General features: G+C 47.1%; 1 protein-coding gene across 1 annotated transcript in view; it reads left to right on the top strand.

Moving 5' to 3' along the window:
• Kiaa1549l (KIAA1549 like) overlaps positions 1 to 21,527 on the top strand; it is a 276,448-nt gene that overhangs the window by 140,714 nt on the left and 114,207 nt on the right. The window contains 2 exon segments of the mRNA XM_028877902.2: positions 17,352 to 17,696; positions 20,275 to 20,934. Of these exon segments, the coding sequence (XP_028733735.1) occupies positions 17,352 to 17,696; positions 20,275 to 20,934 (1,005 nt within the window).

Here is a 21,527-nt window from a genome sequence, read left to right as displayed (position 1 = left end):
CAATATTTATTAACGGTTGACCATATACCAGGCTATGGTAATGGATTAATACCTTTAAGCTTTTTGAGGCAGATATAATCGGCCACATCTTCAAAGGACATAGGCACCAAGGGGTCAGGTGACTCACCTCGGTTTATACAGCTGGAATGAGGTAGTTGTTCTGGGAACCCTGGTCTATGACATTTGGCCACCTTCATGTGAGGATCATAGCTGATTGGTCTTCATGATGGATGTCTTCATGTCAGAGGACACATTCGATACATAATAATAAATGACTGAAATGATTGAACAAGCTGAGAATGGTGATGCACATTTGTAATTCCAGCATTCAGGAGACATCGGCAGGAAGACTGTGAGTTTAACCAGCCTGGGCTCCATAGCGACACTTGGTCTCCAAAGAACAATGCTGTGGTTTGAATGTAATGTCTTCCGGAGGTGTGTGTGCTCGAACGCGTGGTCTCTGCTGGGGTGCTGTTTGGAAGGAGTGTGGAGCCTACTGGAAGAAGTGGGCTAAAGGTCACTGGTGCTCTCTGTACCCACCTGAGGTGGTGATGAAGAAACCTCAGGGAAAGAGGCTATTATTTACAGTACTCAGAACTGATAAGCAACTTTACGTTGCAGCTGTTAGGATGGTTAACCAAATTGTAATTCTGTGGCTTTGGGGAATAATATACACCCCCCTTCAATATGGAACAATGCTTTCAATGTGTTCAAAGTGAAGAAGACAGTGTGGGACTGGATGTGATCACAGTCTGGAGAGTAACCCAGTGCCTTTCCAAGAACGAAGTCAGGAAGTATGATTCTCGCTATCTGAATCACAGTTCCTCGGTGGGGGGTGGGGGGTGGGGGATATGCAATGTGCCGGGGACGAGGGAGGAATGGGACCCCTCTCTTTCTTCTACCTGCCTATCGTCAGTGTTTTCTGCCATGATCATCAAGTTAGTTCCCTTTCTCATCTCTGTGACTGAAATGCCAAACAGAAGCAATTTAGGGAAAGGAAGATTTATTGGCTTCCAGTGTTCAAGTGTACAGTGGTGGTTTGGGTGGCCATGGTATGACATGCATGGTACCAAGAGGCAAAGAGAACAACTTGGAACCAGAAAGGTCGATAAAACAATTGAGGCCCACTCCCAGTGACCTCATTCCACTGACCAGGCCCCATCCCAAATGGTCTTCCACCTCCCAAATTAGAGCTACTCGCTGGGGCAAGTGTTCAAAGACGTGGGCCTGTAGGGTCATTTCCCATTTAAACCATAACCATCATATGAGCCCAGGGGAAAGCGAAATCATATTACTCTTCTAATGGGGGTATCTGTGGGGAAGGGCCAGCTTATTTTAAAAGCCATTGCACAAATGATTTGAAAGCAATAAAGTTTTTAAAACAGAAAATAGCTGTGGAAGAGCTTTGAAAGTTAAAATGCTGCTGTTGATTCCGTAAACAGAGCCTTCTCTTTTGCTGGCATCCCTTCAAGCAATGGCAATCTGACTCTATTAACTGATGCATTTTGTTTTAAAAAGCCCCAAGGGGAATCATCTTGGCCAGGAAGATTCCAGGCGCCAAACTTTAGAACATAGGCTCCTTGAGAGGGTTTGCAAAGCACATAAGTGGGTGTCAGTATGGGCTGGACGCTCCAGCAAAGTGGTGGCTTTTAATCCATTTCGTTGGGCCTTCTGGGAATGGCCAGATGGTCTAGCTAAAATGAACAGGTCTCTGTGATTTAGAGCTGTGCTGGGTAATGCTTGCCGAACCAGCACTATGGCAAGACACAGCATCAAACTTGGAAGAAAGAGGTAGCGGCTGTGTGGGTTCCATCTGCTTAGGTCACTCTGGGAGGGTAGATCACTCCGAAACCCAGACATGGAGTAAGATCCACCCTTAGTCTTGTGGTGCCGAGAGCCTGGGAGCTGGAGTCCGAGTGTATGAGTTTCATGGGTGACAGCAAGACTCTGCCAACCTGGTACTTGAACTCTTTGAGTCTTGGTTTTCTCTCCTGTGATGGTGTTTGTCATCTACCTCACAAATACCTGTGCTGATTTGTTTTGTCAACTTGACACAAGCCTAGACATATTTGGGAAGAGGGAATCTTCATTGAAAAAAATGCCCATATCCAACCAGCTTGTAGGCAAGTCTGTAGGATATTATCTTGATTAGTGATTAAAGTGGGAGGGACCAGATCACTGAGGGCAGTGCCATCCCTGGGCTTTAGAAGAAGCAGGCTGAGCAACCATGAGGAGCAAGCCAGTAAGCAGTGTTCTTGCTCTCTCTCTCATTAGAGAACAGGCATCTAAAATAATAATAAAATAAGATAAGTAAACCAACCAGAATAGGACAAAACAAAAAAACAAACAGAAAACAAAGAGCCAAAGAAAAAGCATAAGAAATACTAGTCAACACAAGAGATATGCACATTCTCAAACAAAGAAATCCCATAAAACACAAACACGGAAACCATAATATATAAGCAAAAGGGCTGTAAGGTTAAAAAAGAAAGAAGGAAGGAAGGAAGGAAGGAAGGAAGGAAGGAAGGAAGAAAGGAAGAAAAGGGGGAAAAAAGCCCAGACAAAGCATTATGAGACAAAAACCCTCCAAAAATAACATTGAGTTGGTTTTGTGTTGGCCATCTACTGCTGGGCATGGGGCTGCTCTGAAGTGTGGTTTATATACCTGGTGAGACTCCGCTGGAGAGAACCAGTTTTTCCTTTGCAAGTGGTTATCAGTCGGAGCTAGCTTCTGGGTAGGGATGGGGATTGTGTCCACTGCCCTTTCAACACTGCGGCTTCCAGGTTTCAGCTTGGAGTCCTTCCTCTGGTTTCTCTTCATGCTGAACCACAGCTGTAAACTGGAATGTAGCCTTTCTAAGTCGCTTTTGGTTCTGCTGCTTTATCACAGCCAGAGGAGCTCTAACTAAGACGGGTACCCTGAGGAACATGGTGAGTGGATGGAGATGTAAACACAAAGGGATACACAGCCGTGTGGGGGGTTCTGATAGAACGTGAGTCACAGGCATTTCTGAGTTTTGCCAGACATCTAAGTCCTCTGAGGAAGTGTCTGAGTATGTCCATGACTATCCTGGTCCCACCAAATAAAGGTAGTAATAATAATAATATTACTAACACTAGCCAGTGTCTTCTAAAAATGATATACATTTTAGAATTTACTTATTGTTTGAGAATTCCATATGTATGTACCATGTGTTTTGATCAAACCTTCTTGCTTGTTCCCTCTCCTCCAACTCATTCATCCATACCCTGTTTCCACCTACCCCTCCCAACTTCATGTGTTCTGTTTTTATTTTAGTTTAGTTTTCTTTATTCTCTCATACATTACATCCTGACCACAGTTACCCCTCCGTCCCAGTCCCTCCCACCCCAACCTCCCTACTCCCCCAGATCCACTCCCCCTCCATTTCCCCTCAGAAAAGAGCAGGCGTCCCCAGGATATCAGCCATGATCTAACAAGTTACAGTAAGACTAGGCACAAACCCTCATATCAAAGCTGTGTGAACCAACCCAGCAGGAAGAGAAAGGTCCCAAGAGTAGGGGAAAGAGTCAGAGACACCCCCTTATCCCTCTCGACTTTACACGCTCTGTGTTCAATCCATTGAGTCTATTTAGTGCTGCAGTAGGTCCACAGGTGTAGGGCCAGGCACTGGATCATGGACAGCCTCGCCGGAGCCACTTTCCTAGAGAAAATTGACTCTTCCCCGGTGGCCATGGACTGCCAGTAGCACATCAGCTAGGGGTTGGACTTTGTGGGCCCCTCCCACACTCTTGCTGCAAATGCTATTGGCTTACCATATGCAAGTTTTGTGTATGCAGCCAGCAGTCACTGTGAGTCTTGCGCCTGTCACAGCTGGAAAAAAAACCGTTTATAGCAGTTACCTGCAATAATTCTTTGGGAACGAAGGTGTGTGAGATAGAGGTCCCATTCAGGGCTGAGCACACGTCAGCCTCATATTCTCTGTTATCTGGCCAGTTAAGTCTCAGATAAGCAGCATTGTCTGAGCATTGTGTGTCAGGCACTGTCCTAAGGGTGTCCCAAGTATCACTGCATCTTAACTCAAAGGCTTTCCTGAGGTAGGCACTACAATTACGCTCCTTTCTCAGGTGAGAAGATCAAGGTACAGAGAAGTTAGAAGTAAGTTGCTCAAGGTCCTACAGTTAGCAAATTGAAGGGCAGGGCATTCGGGCAGCATGATCGTAGGGCTTATAGGAAGCTACAGGCATTTTTCTCGGAACTGTGACAGAAGTGTGTTGTGACTCTTTGCTCTTTGGTTGACTTCATTTCCCACATAAGGAGCTGGCGGTGGTCAGGTTTGTTTCTCAGGTGGTATAACTGAGTGGTTAGTGAGAAGGGTAAGTCTCATGTTTCTGGATGGTTAGGATCACAGCTGGGCTGGCCAGGGAAGATTTTCTGCTCCCCAGTGCTTCCAGCACTCAAAAAAAGACAGCCCACTGATCGGCAAAGGACCACAGCTTGACTAGCTTGCAACAGCAATTTTGAGGAGGTCAGGAAGCAGTCCAGGGCAGTGCTGAGCCTGAATGGGTGGACATGTCTGAAGAACAGGCTCAGGGTTTTGGAAACAAAGGTCTCTGAGGTGAAACCAGCCAGAATCAGGACAGCAGTTAAGAGGACACATTACTCTTGCAGAGAACCCAAGTTTGATTCCTAGCATCCCTGTCAAGTGGCTCACAACGACCTATAACTCCAGCTCCAGGGGGACTCCACACCTCTGGGGACCTTAAATACCAACACTCACATGTACATACTCAGACACAAACACACAAACTCACCTCTGTCCCTCGGGTCTTAGGTCTGAATTCATGTCCTGATTCTGGCTAGCGCCTAACTTATTTTTTAAAATAAAGAATATTCCATGCGTATCTATCTGTCTGTCTGTCTGTCTGCCTACCTATCTGTCTGTCTGTCTGCCTGCCTGCCTGCCTGTCTGCCCGCCCGTCCGTCCGTCCGTCCATCCATCCATCCATCCATCTATCTTCTTCTTCTTCATCATCATCATCATCATCATCATCATCATCATCATCATCTTATGTGTATGAGTGTTTGCCTGCATGTATGTCTGTGTATCACGTACATATCTGGTGCCCATGGAGGTCAGAATGTAGAGTCAGAGGGTCAGACTCCCTGGAACTGGAGTTATAGGTGGTTGTAAGCTGCCACGTGGGTGATAGGAACCGGACCCAGGTCCTTTGAAAGAGCAGCAAGTGCTTTTAACCATTGAGTCATCTCTCTAGACTCCCCTCATTTTTTTTTTTAAACAGAGTCTCTCATTGAACCTGGAACTTCCCGTTTTGGCTGCACTGACTGGCCAGCCAGTTCCCACCTGTGTCCTTCTCCTACAGAAGAAGGGCCTCTCCTGAACAGGGTCTCTCACTGAGCCTGGAACTCCCCCTTTTGGCTACACTGGCTGGGCAGCCAGTCCCCAGCTGTGTCTTCCTATAGCACTGAGGTTACCGGAGCACATTTCCAAGCCCAGATTTTACTTAGGTACTGGGGACCCCAACTCAGGTCTCTCTGCTTGTGCTACCAACACTTCACCTGCTAGGCACTTGCCCATTCCCCAGACCTTGCATTTCAGCCACTAGTCAGTGACAGGCTGTGTATCCAAACTTGGTGTTCTCTTAGCTCCTTTTTCTTAGGTTTCGCCATATAAATGAACTACTTCCCAAAACTTTTAGTTCAAGTCCAGATTTAACTCTCCTGAGGATGGTCTTACTTCACTGAACAAGCTTGAAATATATGTACACAGGTTGTCCATCTATGTAGGGGTTTGTGAGCACCCATTCTTGTTCCCTTGTGATGAAGAGATGACTCCAACTTTTTTTTTTGTCATCTGGCTTCCTTCCATTCTGCTACCCAACATAAATCAGTTTCTCCTATCTTTACTCATCCAACACCTCTATAGCTCCTAGCACTTGAGTTACCCCTTTGGAACTCTGTAGATTCTTAATGCCTTTATTGAAAACACATACGCTCACAATTCATATACATACTCACATACACATACACTCACACAGTCATACATGCATACACTCACCCACACACAATATCTATGGGAGTTCATTGAGGAAAACCAGTAAGGTTGTATTACTAGAATGGCCCACTATTTTTTCTTCCCCTTTAAAAATGGAATTCAAGCATAAGAAGACATTCCATCTCACTACAACATCCTAATCTATTTGCTGCTGTAGCCATGTGTCTACTCTGCAAAACCCTTGTTTACCTCAGGTCCCAGGTGCTATTTTAGACTTTTTATTCCACAACTCACTGTCTGTGATATTCCAACAGATGCATGAACTGATTTTTGTCCTGTCTTGAAACCATCCTTCATGCTACCGTTCAGTCATGATATCCTGTGCCTGTCCCATCTACCTGCACTCCTGTCTACCATACAGCCTCCCATAGCTCCTTACTGGCTGTGGAATAATCCTCTTGTACACTGTAAAGATTTGTCACTTGAAGTGGCTTAATAAAATGCTGATTGGCCAGTAGCCAGGCAGGAAGTATAGGCGGGGTGGCCAAACTAAGAATTCTGGGAAGAGATAGGATAGAGTCAGGCTTCGGCAGCCAGACGCAGAGGAAGGAAGATGAGAAAGAATGTCGTCCAGAGAAAAAGTACCAAGTCACATGGCTAAACGTAGGTAATAAATACGGGTTAATTTAAGGGTAAGAATTAAGCTGGTAATGAGTCTGAGCTACCAGCTGGGCATTTCCAATTAATATAAGCCTCTGTGTGGTAATTTGGGACGCAGCTGCTGGGTATTTGGGAGTTGCTGGCAGGACATACACTTCCACCTACACTTCCTACTTGGATTAGGTTTTTTTTTCTTTCTTTTCCCCCCCTCCTTCCTTTTTAAGACAGAGTCTTACCATGTCTAGCACTCAGCTTTCCAAGTGAAGGGATTCCAGGCATGGCTACTACACATGTCCCTGTATTGGTTTTCTATTGCAATGTAATAAATTGCCACAAACATCATGGCTCAGTGTGAACGACCATTATCTCACAGCCTCTGCAGGTCACCTGACTAGGGGAAGCCTCACTGACCCAGTTCACCGTGGTCTTCTGCACAGGCTTCCTGGCTGTAATCATGGTGCTGGCTGGCCTCGTGGACATCTGGAGGCGTGACTGGGGAAGAATCCATAGGCAAACTCACATGTGGTTGTTGGCACCTTTTCCCTGTGGTTGCCACACCAAGGGCTCGGCTTCTTTACGGTTGTCAGCACAGAAGCCAGCCATTCACGGTCCCTTACGACTGCCTAGAGGCCGCCTAAGTCTGCCACAGGGACTCACAGTATAACTCGTTGCCTCATGAAGCCATCGGGAGAGAAGGAGTCCGCTAGGGTAATGGCGTCCAGGATAATGACATTATATCCCTTGCCTTTTATGTTGTTTAGATGTAAGTCACAGTCCCTCTTGTTTTCTATGAGGGATATCACAAAAGGAGTGACCACCAGGAGACCATCATGATGGCCGCCTTAGAGCTGGCCAGACACATCACTTAGAGCAAACATTCATTTCACTGTCTTCCTTTGTGTGTGTCTTAACTTTTCTACAACGTGTCTCTAAATTTACCTCTCCCCTCTTGTTTATTTCTTTTTGAGGTAGTGTCTCTTTTAGCTTAGACTTAATATGTAGCCAAGGCTGGTGGTCTTGAACTCCTGACTTCCTGCATCCACATCTTGAGTTCTAGAATCATAGGTGTGTGCCACCATACCCAGCTGTTTGCCCTTACTAATAAATACCATCTATTTCTCATTTCTGTCTTAGAAATAACCTCCTGGGCTGGGGAGATGGTTCCATGGTTAAAAAAATAAATGCATGCCAGACAAGTGTGAGGACCAGAACTTGGGTCACGGGAACCCACGTAAATGCCTGTTGGGGCCAGGTGGTGGTGGTGCACGCCTTTAATCCCAGCACTCGGGAGGCAGAGGCAGGCAGATCTCTGTGAGTTCGAGGCCAGCCTGATCTACAAAGCAAAGCAAGTTCCAGGAAAGGCGCAAAGCTCTACAGAGCAACCTTGTCTCGAAAAACCAAAAAAAAAAAAAAAAAAAAAAAAAACAAAAAAAAAAAAAAAAAAAAAAAAGGGGAAATGCCTGGTGGGGGTGGTGGCCCACAACCTGCAATCCTATCTCTTCCCAGAATTCTTAGTTTGGCCACCCCGCCTATACTTCCTGCCTGGCTACTGGCCAATCAGCATTTTATTAAACCACTTCAAGTGACAAATCTTTACAGCGTACAAGAGGGTTATTCCACAGCAACGGGATTCCCAACTGGCAAGCTGGCTAGCAAGACTAGCCATGTCAGTGAGCTCTGGATTTGAGTGAGAGTCCTATCTTGATGAATAAGGTGGAAAAGCCATTAAAGATAATTCCTGACACTAACACAGGCCTCCACATGCACAGGCACACATGCAACACACACACACACACACATACACACACACACACACCATGAAAAGTTGAAAAAAGAACATTTCTTCTGTTTGTAGGTTTTAAAAGAAAAAACTTTAATTAATACATTTACTTAATTAGCAAAGACATCATGCTAAAAACTACAATAATTTTAAAATGAAAGTTTCTTATTTTTTTTTCCTTGATCCTGTCAAGAATCTACTGAAAGCTAGAGAGACCCAGTTCCTGGAAAGGAAAGACACATCCTATATGCACTATGCTGGTGATTATTGCTGCGAGCACCCCACCCTTCACTCTGTGCGGAGGACACCCACTTTAACATGCCTAAGATTTGGGGATTGAGTCAGTGCACCATGGAGACAGTTTGTGTTTGCTTCATGATGCACCACGAGGAAAGCCTTGCACATCTGTGGAGACTTCATTGCTGAAGGCAGAATGATCCAGAGGCTTCTATCACGTGGGCAATGCTGTTCGGGCTGAGGTGCCAGAAGACTGGATTGAGTCTGGAATGGCATCTCCCTGTGGCATGGGCTGCTCAGAGTGGCTCCCGGTTCCAGGACAGAGGGAAACTTCCCAGGGACCCAGCTGTGGCTGTGTGGCCTTTTATGACAGAGCTTCCAAAGCTGTGTGGCATTACTTGGCCACACTCTAGTTGGCAGAGCAAACTCAAGTCTATTCAGATTCAAAGGGGGAGGAAAAAGCCTCCCACTCAGAGCCATAAAAGAAAAATTGCAGCCATTAACAGGACTGCCGCATACATAAGCACAAATGTGGTTAGGGAATCCTGAATTCTAAAGACCAGAGAGGACCCCAAAGGACTCTATTTCCATCCTCACTCGGGTCAGCTTTCTTTGCAGCTTTCCCTCGGTCCTCTGCCTGGTCCTCTGCAGGTGTTTCCTGACTGGTCTACTGGTGTCCACTCTTTCCAGTTTGTTCCTCAAGCCACAGACAGAGTGATTCTTCCCAAACATGAGTTTGCTCCTGGACATTCCCTCCTCCCCAGCCCTCTCCATCCAACTGAAACCCACAAAGCTCTAGTGATCCAGCCAACACCCACTTCTGAGGTTGGGTTTCATGCTGTCCACGATCACTCTTCATGCTAGAGCTATTGGCTACCTTCTTGATTCTTTTTTATTTTTATTTTTATTTTATATGTATGGGTGTTTTGCCTGGGTGTATGTCTGTGTATTATGTGTGCGCACTGCCGGAGGAGGCTGTCAGGTCCCCCAGGACTGGGATTAGAGATGGTTGCGAGCCACCATGTAGGTGCTGGGAATTAAAATTGGGTCCTCAGGTAGAACAGCCAGTGCTTTTAACCACTGAGCCATCTGTCCAGCCACAATTCCTGGTATTCATAATTCTGTTTCCTGCCACAGGGTCTTTGCATGTACTTGTTCCTCTACATGACTGCTTTACCTTCCCTTCTTCTTTGGTTCCTGCTACTCATTTTCTTAGTGGTGTTTTTCCTCACTTCCTTGGTCAACCCATGCACTCATTGCCTTCTCTTAAGGAGTGTGCATCTACAATCTATAGCTTCATGTTTACATTTGTGAGAATGTCAACTTTACATTCATACCTCTTATAGGGCAGTAAATTCCATGAAGCCAGAGACTGTACATGCTTTTTTCCTACAAGACATTGTTCACTCCAGAGTGTGGCATATAGCAGACATTTGCAGGGGGGGCATAAAGGAGGAGGGAGGAGGGGAGAGGTGAAGGAGGGGAGGTAGTGATGAATCGATCTGAAAGATGCACCTTCAGGTACTTGTAGTAGTAATGAGCTCATTAACTTAAACTAGCACACTGTGCTTTCCATGATTTTATTAATTAAAGAAATCTCTCTTTTATTATTAAGTTGTAATCTCTCTCCCCCTGGTCCTAGTTCTGTTGTTAAGTAATACACCCAAAAAGTTTTCCCGAGGCTGATCAGATGGCTTATGGGTAAAGGCGCTTACTGCCAAATCTGATGATCTGGGTTTGATCCCCAGGATCCACGTGGTGGAAAGAGAGAACTGACTCTTCCCACCTGTCTTCTGGCCTCCACATGTGTGCTGTGCTCTACACACACACACACACACACACACACACACACACACACGACTGTTTGAGAAAAGCTTTCCCACATGCATTAGGGAGATTCTGACCCCCATCAATGAGTCTTTTTTAAATGTTTCCAAAAGCATTTGTACAGTAGAGAAAGATAAAATGAGTCCCTAAGGTCAACGGCAGGTACAAACACTTACCAACATGCCCCTTGAAGGTTCTAGTCATGGTGAATTTGGTATTTTACTCAAGATCATATCTTCATCTCAGAGACAAGCACGGTCTGCAGCTGTTTAGCAACACTGATACTTCAGGGTGCTATTCTTGACACTCATGAAGTCCAGAATGTCACCAGGGATCTCAGTGCAGGCAGATGAGAACCCCTCTTTACAAGATGCTTTCCTCTTTACAAGGTGAGGTCTCCACCAAGATGATGTGCTATAGAACATAGCTTCCATTTAAATGTGAATTTAGGGGACTGATGAAGGAGCTTGGCTCTTAAAAACACTTGCTGCTCTTGCAGAGGACCTGAGTTGGGTTCCAGCACCCACATGGCAGCTCACAGAAACCTGTAATTCCAGTTCCAGAGGTTTTGACGCCCTTGTCTGGCTTCCTCAGGCACCGTAGGCACACCGTGCACATAGATATATCCAGGCAAAACATGTGTGTACATGTAAGATAAAATAATAAATCTTTTACATTTAATAGACATATGATAAAGGTTGTATATGTTAATTGGATTCCACATCATGTTTTGATGCATAGATACATTGCAAAAGTAGGTTGAAGTCATCTACTAAATATTTCTCATGTCTTTGTGGTGAAACACACAAAGTCCACTCTGCTAGCTTTTGTTAAATGTGCAACACGTTAGTGTTAGCTCTGGTCAGTGTACTGTGCAGCAGTACACCGAAAAATTCTGCTTCTGTCTATTCCTGACTTAGTGCCACCGACCAACCTCTTCCCATCCCTCCCAACTCCTATTCTCCCCGGCTTCTTCTAACTACCATTCTAATCTCAACTTCTGTAGTCTGTACCTGTTACTTTTTGTTTACTTATTGTGTGTGTGGCGGGGGTTCATGCATGGCATGGTATGTGTGAGGAAGGCAGAAGGCAAATTTGGGGAGCTGGTTCTTTCCTTCTACATATGGTTTCCAGGGATCAGACTCAAGTTATCAGGCTTGGTAGCAAGTGCCTTAACCCACGGAGCCACTGTGGTGGTTGGAATGAGAGTGGCCCCCAGAGGCACATATATTTGAATGTTTGGTCCCTAGTTGGTATAGCTATTTGAGAGGGATTAAAAGATGTGGCCTTGTTGGTGGAGGTGTGCCACTGAGGGCAGGCTTGGAGGTTTACCAGCCCACACTTTCCCCAGTTAGCTTTCTCCGTCCTGTGCTTGTGTGGTAAGATGTAAACTCTCAGCTACTGCTCCAGTGCCATGCCGGCCTGCCTGCCTCCCTGTCTGCCTGCTGCCATGCTCTCTGCCATGATGCTCACACACTCTAACCCTTCGAAACTCTAAGTCCCAAATAATCTCTTCTTCCATAAGTCACCTCCGTCATGGTGTCTCATCACAGCAATAGAACTGTACCTGAGACTGTCATCTTGCTGATCCCCATGTCAGTTTCTTAATGTGAGGCTCAAATGCCATCTTGACTGAGCAGTACAGAGAACAGTAGATTTGATCCTAACTCAGTTTTAATTTAATGTTTTATTTTTAAATCACCATATAAAATAGTAGGTTCTCTTTTGACAGTTTTATACATACTGTCTGGTTGATCCTCTTCCCCCTGCCTCTCCTGCCCCATCTCTCTGCCACACCCTTCTGTCCCCACTATTCTCCTTCCCACCCCATGTCACATATTTTCTATTATCCTCCCCACTTCCCTTATTTAAAGCCTCTTTCCTCCTCATGGGCGCCTTTCTAGTTCCATGACCTCCACCCACCCTGATTCCACATACATACAGACATAAACTGATAGAAGCTAGGATCTATGTATGGGAGAGGGCATGTGATATTTGTGTTGCCTGGTTACCTGTTGCCTGGGTTACCTCTCTTAACATTGTGTTTTCCAGTTCCACATGTTTTCCTGTACATTTCATTTTTCTTTACAGTTGAATCATCATTATCCAGTCATCTGTTGATGGACATCTAAGCTGTTTTGATTTCCTTGCTGCTGTGACTAGAGCAGTAATGGACATGGATGGGCAAGTATCTCAGTGATGGGGTATAGAGGCCCTTTGCTTGTATGCCCAGGAGTTGGGTCGTATGGTGGGTCATATGATAGCTCTAGTTTTTGTTTTGATAAATACCCATGCTGATTTATCTAGTGGCCTCACCAGTCTATACTCCCACCAACAGTGAAGGGGGGTTTCTGTTTCCTCACATCTTTGCAGCATTTTTAAATGATAGTCTTCTGCCTGTGGTGAGACAGAATCTCTAAGTAGTTTTAATTTATATTTACCTGATGGTTAGATATTGGACTTTAAAACAATTATTAATTGGATACTTGCATTTCTTCTTTCAAGGTGTGTTTAGCTCATTGGCCCATTTATTGACTGGCAGTTTCGTTTTTGTGGTATTTAATTTTCGCAGTTCTTTATAGATTCTAGATGCACTCTCCAGAAGGAACAGACCTAGATCTAGACTGGCTGAGGCATGGCTGGCTTTCTCTCATTCTGTCTTTCCACTCTGCTGACACTTTCCTTTGCTGTGCAGAGCTCTTCAGTCTCGAGCTATAGTGTTTGCCAGTTCTTGAACTATTTCTTGTGTAAGCAATGCAGCTTGGATGGAAAGGTATCCTGGCAGCTGGAAGCCAAGGAATACCACGAAGTCACACCACACAACAAACCTCACATTAGAGATTTATAGGGAGGGAAAAAAAAACCCAGGAGGGTGGCTGCCTCTGCTCGAGTCAAAAACAGCCGCAAACTGAATAGGGCAGAGGGCTTATTTGGAGCTTCTCGAGAAGTGAGTGGAACTTTTCAGGATGGAGCCTTCCAGGGTGGAGATTGGTGGGATTTCATATCCAGAGACTGAGCTTTTTGCTCTGCAGGGTCCAGCAGTTAGGGAAGTTAGAGTATTCTGTGGATGGAACCTGGCAGTCAGAGGTCCTCGGGAGATCTTGTGCTACTGGGGTTCTGTTCAGGAAGTCCTTGCCTATATTTAATTCACTTCTTTGTTCTTTCCCTAAGATTTATATCCATTTAAAAATGTGTATTTCACACGCACGCGCGCATACACGTGTATGCAGGTGCCCACGGAGGTCAGAAGAGAACATAGAATCTCTTGGAACTGGAGTTACAGGCTGTTGTGGACCACCTGGTGTGGGTGCTGGAAACTGAATCTGGGTTCTCTGAAAGAGCATCAAGTACTCTTAATCAAGGAGTTGTTGCTCTAACCTCCTCACTTATTTCTTAAAATGCAGCCTATGATGCTGGCCATCACCAAGGAGGAGGAAATGGGTGTCAGAGAGAGAACGGTTAGAAGGCTCTGGAAGGATGGGCTCAGTTCTTCTGCTATGCAATAGGCAATTGAATGTTTATGTCATTACTTGCGGCCTATAGGTTATATATAGATATGAATTTCAGTGTATGAAATACTTCCTGGTTTAAGAATGGCAGAATTTTTACTGCAGGCTAAGCTTTGTCTTAGTAGCTTGAATTTCTTCAAGCTCATGGTGAACTTCGGTCAGCTCTTCCTACACAGAAAGTACATTACTTTTAAAGAGAGTTTCCCACCCTATTTCTGCATAAGGAAGTTTTGAACACAGTCAAGCCCATGTATTTACTCCTAGTCTGTGTCTTTGTTTACCAACAATTTCAGTTAGCTGACATGTCTTTGAAACACTGTTCTCTGTAGTTCTTCATACCAATTATCTTCTGAATGTGTATCACTTACTAATCAGTGAGTATGACTTCCTCCTCAGCTTTATGTATGTCATTGGTAGTTTTTTAAGTTACTGTATTCTGAAGTCAAATGTACTTGAGAAATATCTCACACATATTCTAAGAGTTGGATACTATGAAATAAAGCTGAATTAAAACACAACATTTGGAGATAGCAAGATGGCTCAGAGGATACATGGGATTGCCAACTACCCTGATGACTCAAGTTGATCCCCAGGGCCCATACAGTAGGACAGAAATGACTCCCAAAAGCTGTCATTTGACCTCCAGATGCCCACCATGTGAGATCAACACTCATACCTGTATCGCAGACACACACTGTTGGGCCCAAGTTGTCAGACCTGATGTCTCGTGCCTTCATCTTCTGAGACCTCTCACTGGCCCAGAAAGTGATCTCTGGAATGTCTTCCTTCAGCATTTAAATGTCTTACCCAGAAGCCACACTTGCCAGTTTTGTTTGTAACTCATTAGCGGGAGCTAGTCACATAGTGTCAGCCAATCATCATGGTATTTTAAGAAGTTCATTCATGAAGCTTCATGATGTCATGTGCTCAGAAGGAGAGTGGTAGCATTAATGAGTGTCACACCAGAGCACAGCAGATGGCATGTCTCAAAGCCGTTCATAGATACTGCCTTCCCCATGCACTTGGGGATTGTGTAGGAGAACAGAGGTTCCTGTGGGAAACCCTGCATTCTAGTCAGAAGAAACCACTCCACCATAGGCCATGGTTCTGTCTCTAGCCTGGGGTTTTTCAGCCTCCTTTGGTTGTGTCAGTAACCCTCACATCACCTCCTAGCATCCATTCCTCCCCCCATTTGCAACATGGTTGTGAGAGAAGATCTTGCTAGAAGCAAAAACTGCTTGGCCTAAGCATCCTTCTTGATATGAGGCTATGTCTTTGAAACAAGATGAGTTTGTTTTGACTCTGGAATCAGACTAATGCTTGAATCTGTTTCAATAAAAGGACACAGGGATCCTACATAGATTTCACCTGACATCCAAATCCTTAAAAAAAAAAAAAAAAAAAAAAGGATTCTAAAATAAACTATAGCAAACAGCAAAACTGACTTAGATAGATGCTCTGTTCACTCACATGCATCACCAGACACGGTTGGTTGGCTATAAACACAGCACTGGCTGTGGAGGACAAAACGTGAATGCTGAGTTAGTATGTGCCTTCCATGTGAGACTTCAGCTGGTTGGAAGAACACCTCAGGTCGTATGTGGTAACACTGAAGCACAATTTCCACTGTAAGCCGTGAAGCAGGTCCCGAGAAGAACAGGGACTTCAGTACAGTGCTATGTAGACTTGAGTGTCCTGGAGCTATGTGTCTTCTGGCACCGTTGTCTGTTGAAGGTGGGTTTACCTGGCTGAGCCACCAGGAGCTTTGGGTCCTGTGGGTAGGGGTCACAGAGTCCTGACATGGTTATAAGGAGCCAATCAGGCTTAGGATAGCTTCCTCAGAAGTACCATTCCTTTCATTTCAAACTCTTAAAGCCCTAGGGCCCGAGGAGACGGCTCAGCCTGTAAAGTCCTTACCCCTAAAGCGTGAGGAACTAACTGAGTTTGGTCTCCAGAGGCCAGTAAAAAGCTAAACAAGCTCCTGAGTGCTTGCAATCCCAGCATGGGGGAAGTGGAGACAGGAGGATGGCTCCCTGGGGTCCTCTGGCCAGCTAGCCTAGCTTAGTTGGCAAGTTTCCAGGTCCCAGTGAGAGATCTCATCTCAAAGAACTGTGGACAAATGTCACCAAAGGGTGATGTCTGACCTCCACATGCACAGATATCCTTACACACACATCCGTGTCGACACATGTGCGTGAGTGCACACACACACACACACACACACACACACACAGAGAAATATTAGCTAAGGACACTTTTGGACCATCCATCAACCCAGAGCAGCCAGGAAGGGGGGGGGCGTCACAGAGGAGGCAGGACATGCACCATCTCACATTTCCATCTTCCTTCGCCTCCCTTTCCTGCCTGTGCCAAGGCCTCCTCACCTTTACTGGGGTGTCACACACTGTGCCGACAGTCTCAGCAGGTGCTTCTAGTGACACCAGGCCTTTCGAGAAGCGTCTCCTGTCCTAGGTAGGGTAGGAATAATTTCTCCTTTGGAAATAACCTAATGTGAAAGAAATCGCTTCTGCTCCTTGACACAGCATGAACAAAGAACCAGGAATCCTTTTAAATCCAAGAGGACTGCATTTCACTGAAGCCATTTTTTCCTTGGAGATGTTTTTCTTGAGATGCACAAGGGGCCTGAAGAACTTGTTCATGGAAACTGGTCCTTCTTCAGTCCTGTGCATTTTGTGTTCTTGGCTCAGATCTATTTCGGTGTCATTTGCTAGCTGCAGGCAGCCACATCTGTCTGATTTTTGTGGCCTTTAAGCCTGGTAAGAAATAGAAAAAAAAATAGCGTTGCTCAAAAATCCCTTCATCTGCCAGGCCTGATTGATACATGTCTTTAATCCCAGCAACAGGAGGCAGAAACAGGCAAATCTCTGTGAGTTACATAGTGAAACCCTGCCTCAAAAAAAAAAAAAAAAAAAAATCCTTTGGCTGGATGGTGGTGGCACACACCTTTAATCCCAGCAGATTTAATCTTTAATTGTGAGGCAGAGCCAGGTGGATCTCTGTGAGTTCAAGGCCAGCCTGGTCTACAGAGAGAGAGATCCAAAACAGGCACCAAAACTACACAGAGAAACCCTGCCTTGAGAAAAACAAAACAAAACAAAAAAAATTCCTTTATCAAAGACTAATTTTTATAGCAGTGCCCTGTGGGTTCCCTGCAACCCACACGTGCACTTACTTAGTTCCTTGTTTGAGTTGTTTCACGAAGGCTCTATGGAAGGGCTCTGTGGCCAGGCAGGGCCTGTCTTGCCTGCTCCTTGTCTCCAGCACCTGCCCACCGTCGCTGTACCCCGATCCCAGGTCTCACGTGGATGCTTTCTTTCACAGGGACAGACAGTCTACAGATCCATGTCACTCCGACCTCAGAGTCCTTTCCTCTCGGGAAGTTGTTACCGATTTCACCAACATGGCCTTTCTTGGAAGTCAAGTCTTCCTCGGCAGCAGAGAGATTTAAGAATGTTCTGGGACAGCCTCCTGACAACACAAGCCTGCCGCAGCTCTCCCAGACACCTCTGCCCAAGGCGCACCGCAGGACCAGGGCTCGTGTGGACCTCTCTTCGTCCCTTTACCAAGGAAGCGGACACAGCGCCTCCCTGGATCTTGCCAAGGACTCCACTGAGACTGTGGTCCACACAAGGCCTGAAGGGGGAGGAGAAGGAGCGGCCATGTCAGGTTTGCCTCACACCAGCATGCTGCCCCCATTGCCTACAGCCCCCTCAGCCCCCTTGAGGGCCACCTCCCCATCACAGCCTCTGGTGGGGCCTCTCTCCCCTTCCGAGCATCCCTTGAGGTCAGACAGCCTTCCACTTCTCACTGCACCGTCATCATCTTCATGGGCCCCCGGTTCACCTCATCCCATCCCCCCTCCTAAGCCTGTAGAGCATTCCGCCAAAGTGCCTTTGTTTCCCCAGATCACACCAGCTCATTCTTCTTCAGGTCAGAGCCCGGTTACTGTCCTAAACCCATTTTCTCACAAAACAAACCATTTTCCACCCAGAAATGTCGGGACATTCACAGGGACCCCTCGTCTAGACTTTTCTAGATCCTCAACAACGCTATCCCCATCAGGGAGTCCCCGCTCAGCAGGTTCCCCCACTCCTGGGGTTCTGAGCTCCATGGCAGAACTGGACCACCTGTCTCTGCCTTCCCTAGCCTCTGGAGGCCTTCCAGGTGGAAGCTCCTCGTGGTCCATGCTGGAAGAGGCTTCGGGTTCTGCATCCACCCAGCCAGTCCACACAGCGGGGGCTGTCCGAGGGCGCAGTGGGGGATCACTGCTGATTAATTTGAGCACAGCGGCCGCAAGCGACGAGGCCTGGCCTCTACATTTCCAGACTGCAGAGTCAGTGATGAGCAGCAGAGAGCTAGCCCCTGCTCCTCCTGCAAATAGCTCCGCCACCTGGCCACATTTGTCAGAAGCGCCGCCGGAGAATTCCAGGAAGCCCACCCTCCCCCCAGAAAACACCCCTTCCTCTGTACTGGCTCCTGTGCCTCTCACTACACCCCGCCAAGGGCAAATGGTCCCTTCTGAGGCTGCTTCTGGATCCCCACTGAAGGGGACAGGTGCCCCTCCCTCCCTGCTTACTATCCTCCAGCCCACTAGAGATCATGCCTCCCTGGCCCCTGGGCCGGAGGCATCCACTCCCCAGGAAGATAGCCACGATGAATACCTTCCAGATGCAGCCACACACCTCCTCTCAAGCAGAGGTGCTAATCTTCCTCCTACAATTTGGACATTTCCTCAGCAAAAAGAGAACAGGGTGACAGCCATTTTTGGGAAAAATGGAAAGGCAAAGGGGACCGTTTCCTCTGTGGGCCCTTTCAACTCAAGAGGCTTCAAGTCTTCATGCAGTGAATGAACTCACCTCTGATTTTAACACAGGTCGTATTTCACCTCTCATCAAGACAGCACTAAGAACAGAGCTCTATCCTTCAGGGTCACCTCCATCATCCATGCTTGCCACACAAGGCCCCCAGGCAGGTTCTCCTGGCTCTTCCAGCACCAAGCTGGAGACTCTTACAGCTGTCACAAGCCTGTCTGCATTGCCAGCTTCCGCTTCCAAACAGGTGACAGAGCTTCCCTCCTCCACTGATGGCTATGATTTCCCAACAATGGGAGGCATGAGAAAGCCAGCGGCCACAGATGTTTTCTGGAGCTCTCTTTTAGCAGAAACTGCATCCCTCTCCACACAATCGACATATCTGGCTCACCGTGGCAAACGGATCATGATTTAAACACTCACGCAATTGACTCCACGAGTCGGGAACCTCATCCAGCCTCAGCGACTCTTCCTGGTGGTACAACTTCAGCTGCCAATGCGATAGAATCTCAGCATTTCAAAGAGACTGCTGGGCAGTTGGTAACTACAGAGAGCTTTAACTTTCAGGATCTAGTCTTCGGTCAAAGTGGCAATCAGCCCCTCCAACCATCAGAAGGGGTCATAGTTGAAAGCCATACAGACCTCTGGCTCACAAGCAGAGACTCTGACACAGCGATCATTGATAATTACCCACCCACAAGTCAGCATTCTATGTCACAGCTGCCTCTCCGGCCAGCCCATCCTCTGTGGCCAACCTGGCCAAGTTTAGCTTCTGCGGCTAGCTTGCAGCAAATGCTTTCAGATGGAACAGATGCAGATTCACAAATTTCCAGTGACATCTATCTATCACCTGGGAAAAATGTCTCCCCGCAATTCCAGAGTGTCCTGGAATACCATTCCTCTTCGGACTCACCTTCTATATCAACTGGTGCCTTTTCCAGGACCCCCTCCAAAGTGCTGCGAACTTCTCGGCGCCCCAAGAAATGGACAGGTGCAGCCACTAACGCAGGTAGTTTGCTTCCTGGTACCCAGAAAACAGGTATGACTGCTTTCTCGGCCAAAGCATCTTCAAGCTCGACACAGATGCCCAGCTTTGCTTTGAAGCAGCCTGCCTCCCCTCGTTCAGTAGTGAGGTACAGCTCCAGACAGGCATGCCGCTGACCCTCCCTGCCTACTTGAGTTCTTTTTTTGAAAGTATTCAGAATTTATGTCCTTGTTATCAACAACCATGGCTTTGCTGTAAGTGGCATCCTCATTATGGCTAATTGACTTAATGAACCTAAGGTTGTTTCGCCTGAGCTCTTCCCCGCTGCAAGCCTGGAGTGTAGAGACTTCTTACACTAGCAAGCTCACAACTGACATCCCTTCATCATCAGGACAGTGATGTGTGCCTCCGAGGCCAGTGACAAACTTTTCCTTTTCTCTCTTTGCAGTGGGAACCTCCGTGTCACCCAAGGGAGAGTCGACAGCGGCCGCCACCACCGCCGCCGCCGCTGCCGCCGCCGCCGCTGCCGCCACCGCCACTGCCACCACCACCACCTTGTTCCTGAGGAAGTCAAGTCCAGCAGCGTTGCCAGCAGCCCTCACTGCTAAGGGCGCTGGTGGCGGCGGCAGCAGCAGTTTAGCCAAGACCAGTCTGACCACAGCTCTAGCTAAAAATCTCACCCATAAGGCGGCACCAAGCCCAAAGGTGACAGCAGGGACATTCCACACTGCCTTCCCATTCACACCGACCTACATGCTTGCCCGGACAGCACACAGCATGAGCCCGCACACGGCCACCCAAGGGGCCACAGGCTCTGCTTCAGGCCTGTTGTCCACAACACACCTCCCCAAGAAACCACAAGCCATGCACACTGGCCTCCCTAATCCCACCAGGCCAGACATACCCAGAGCATCCACGACCCGCCCACTGACGGTCACAGCCGCACTCACGTCCATGACAGCATCAGTAAAGGCCACGAGACTGCCCTCTTTGCAGACAGGAAACACGGATGCTGCTTTCCCAGCTGTGTCTACAGCGGTGGTCACGACGGGCAGAGTGGCCTCCAACTTGGACTGTCAGATGTCCCCCAGGCTCCTAGTAAAGACAGGTGAGCGAGCGGCCACTGTTTTCCTGGTCTGAGGACAGAGGGGGGTAATCCTGACCTCAGCAATTTGATGGAATAAGTTCTCTTAGTTCAGTGCTTGTCAATCAGGAGTGCTCTCACCCTCCCTCTCTGAGGGGGCATTGGGCTGCGTCTGGAGACATGTTGGTTGTCACACTTTGGAAAGGAAGTGTTACTTGGAACCTGTCGGCATCTGGGATTATGTTAACATTTCACAATGCTCAGTTTGCACAATAAAGACTAACTGTGGCTGGAGACAACACTCAGTTGGTAAAGTGCTTAACACGAGGACCTGAGTTGACCTCCTGGAACCCATGTTTTAAGAAAGCTGGGTACGGTAGCTTATAACCCCATAGCTCCAGGAAAGCAGAAACAGGCAGATCCCAGAGCTCACTGACCAGTCAGTCTGGCCTACTTGAGGAGCTGTGATGAGAGATCCTGTCTCAGAAAACAAGGTGGGTAGTACCTGAGGAATAACCTAGGGTTGCCCTCTGGCCTCCACATACCTGAACACACACACACACACACACACACACACACACACACACACACACACACACACACGGGGCTGAGGGTGG

This window comes from Peromyscus leucopus, chromosome 4 (assembly GCF_004664715.2).
Source record: "Peromyscus leucopus breed LL Stock chromosome 4, UCI_PerLeu_2.1, whole genome shotgun sequence".
In the NCBI taxonomy this organism is placed as follows: domain Eukaryota; kingdom Metazoa; phylum Chordata; class Mammalia; order Rodentia; family Cricetidae; genus Peromyscus; species Peromyscus leucopus.
Note: the sequence above shows the minus strand (reverse complement) of the source record. Positions and strands in the feature narration are given on the sequence as shown.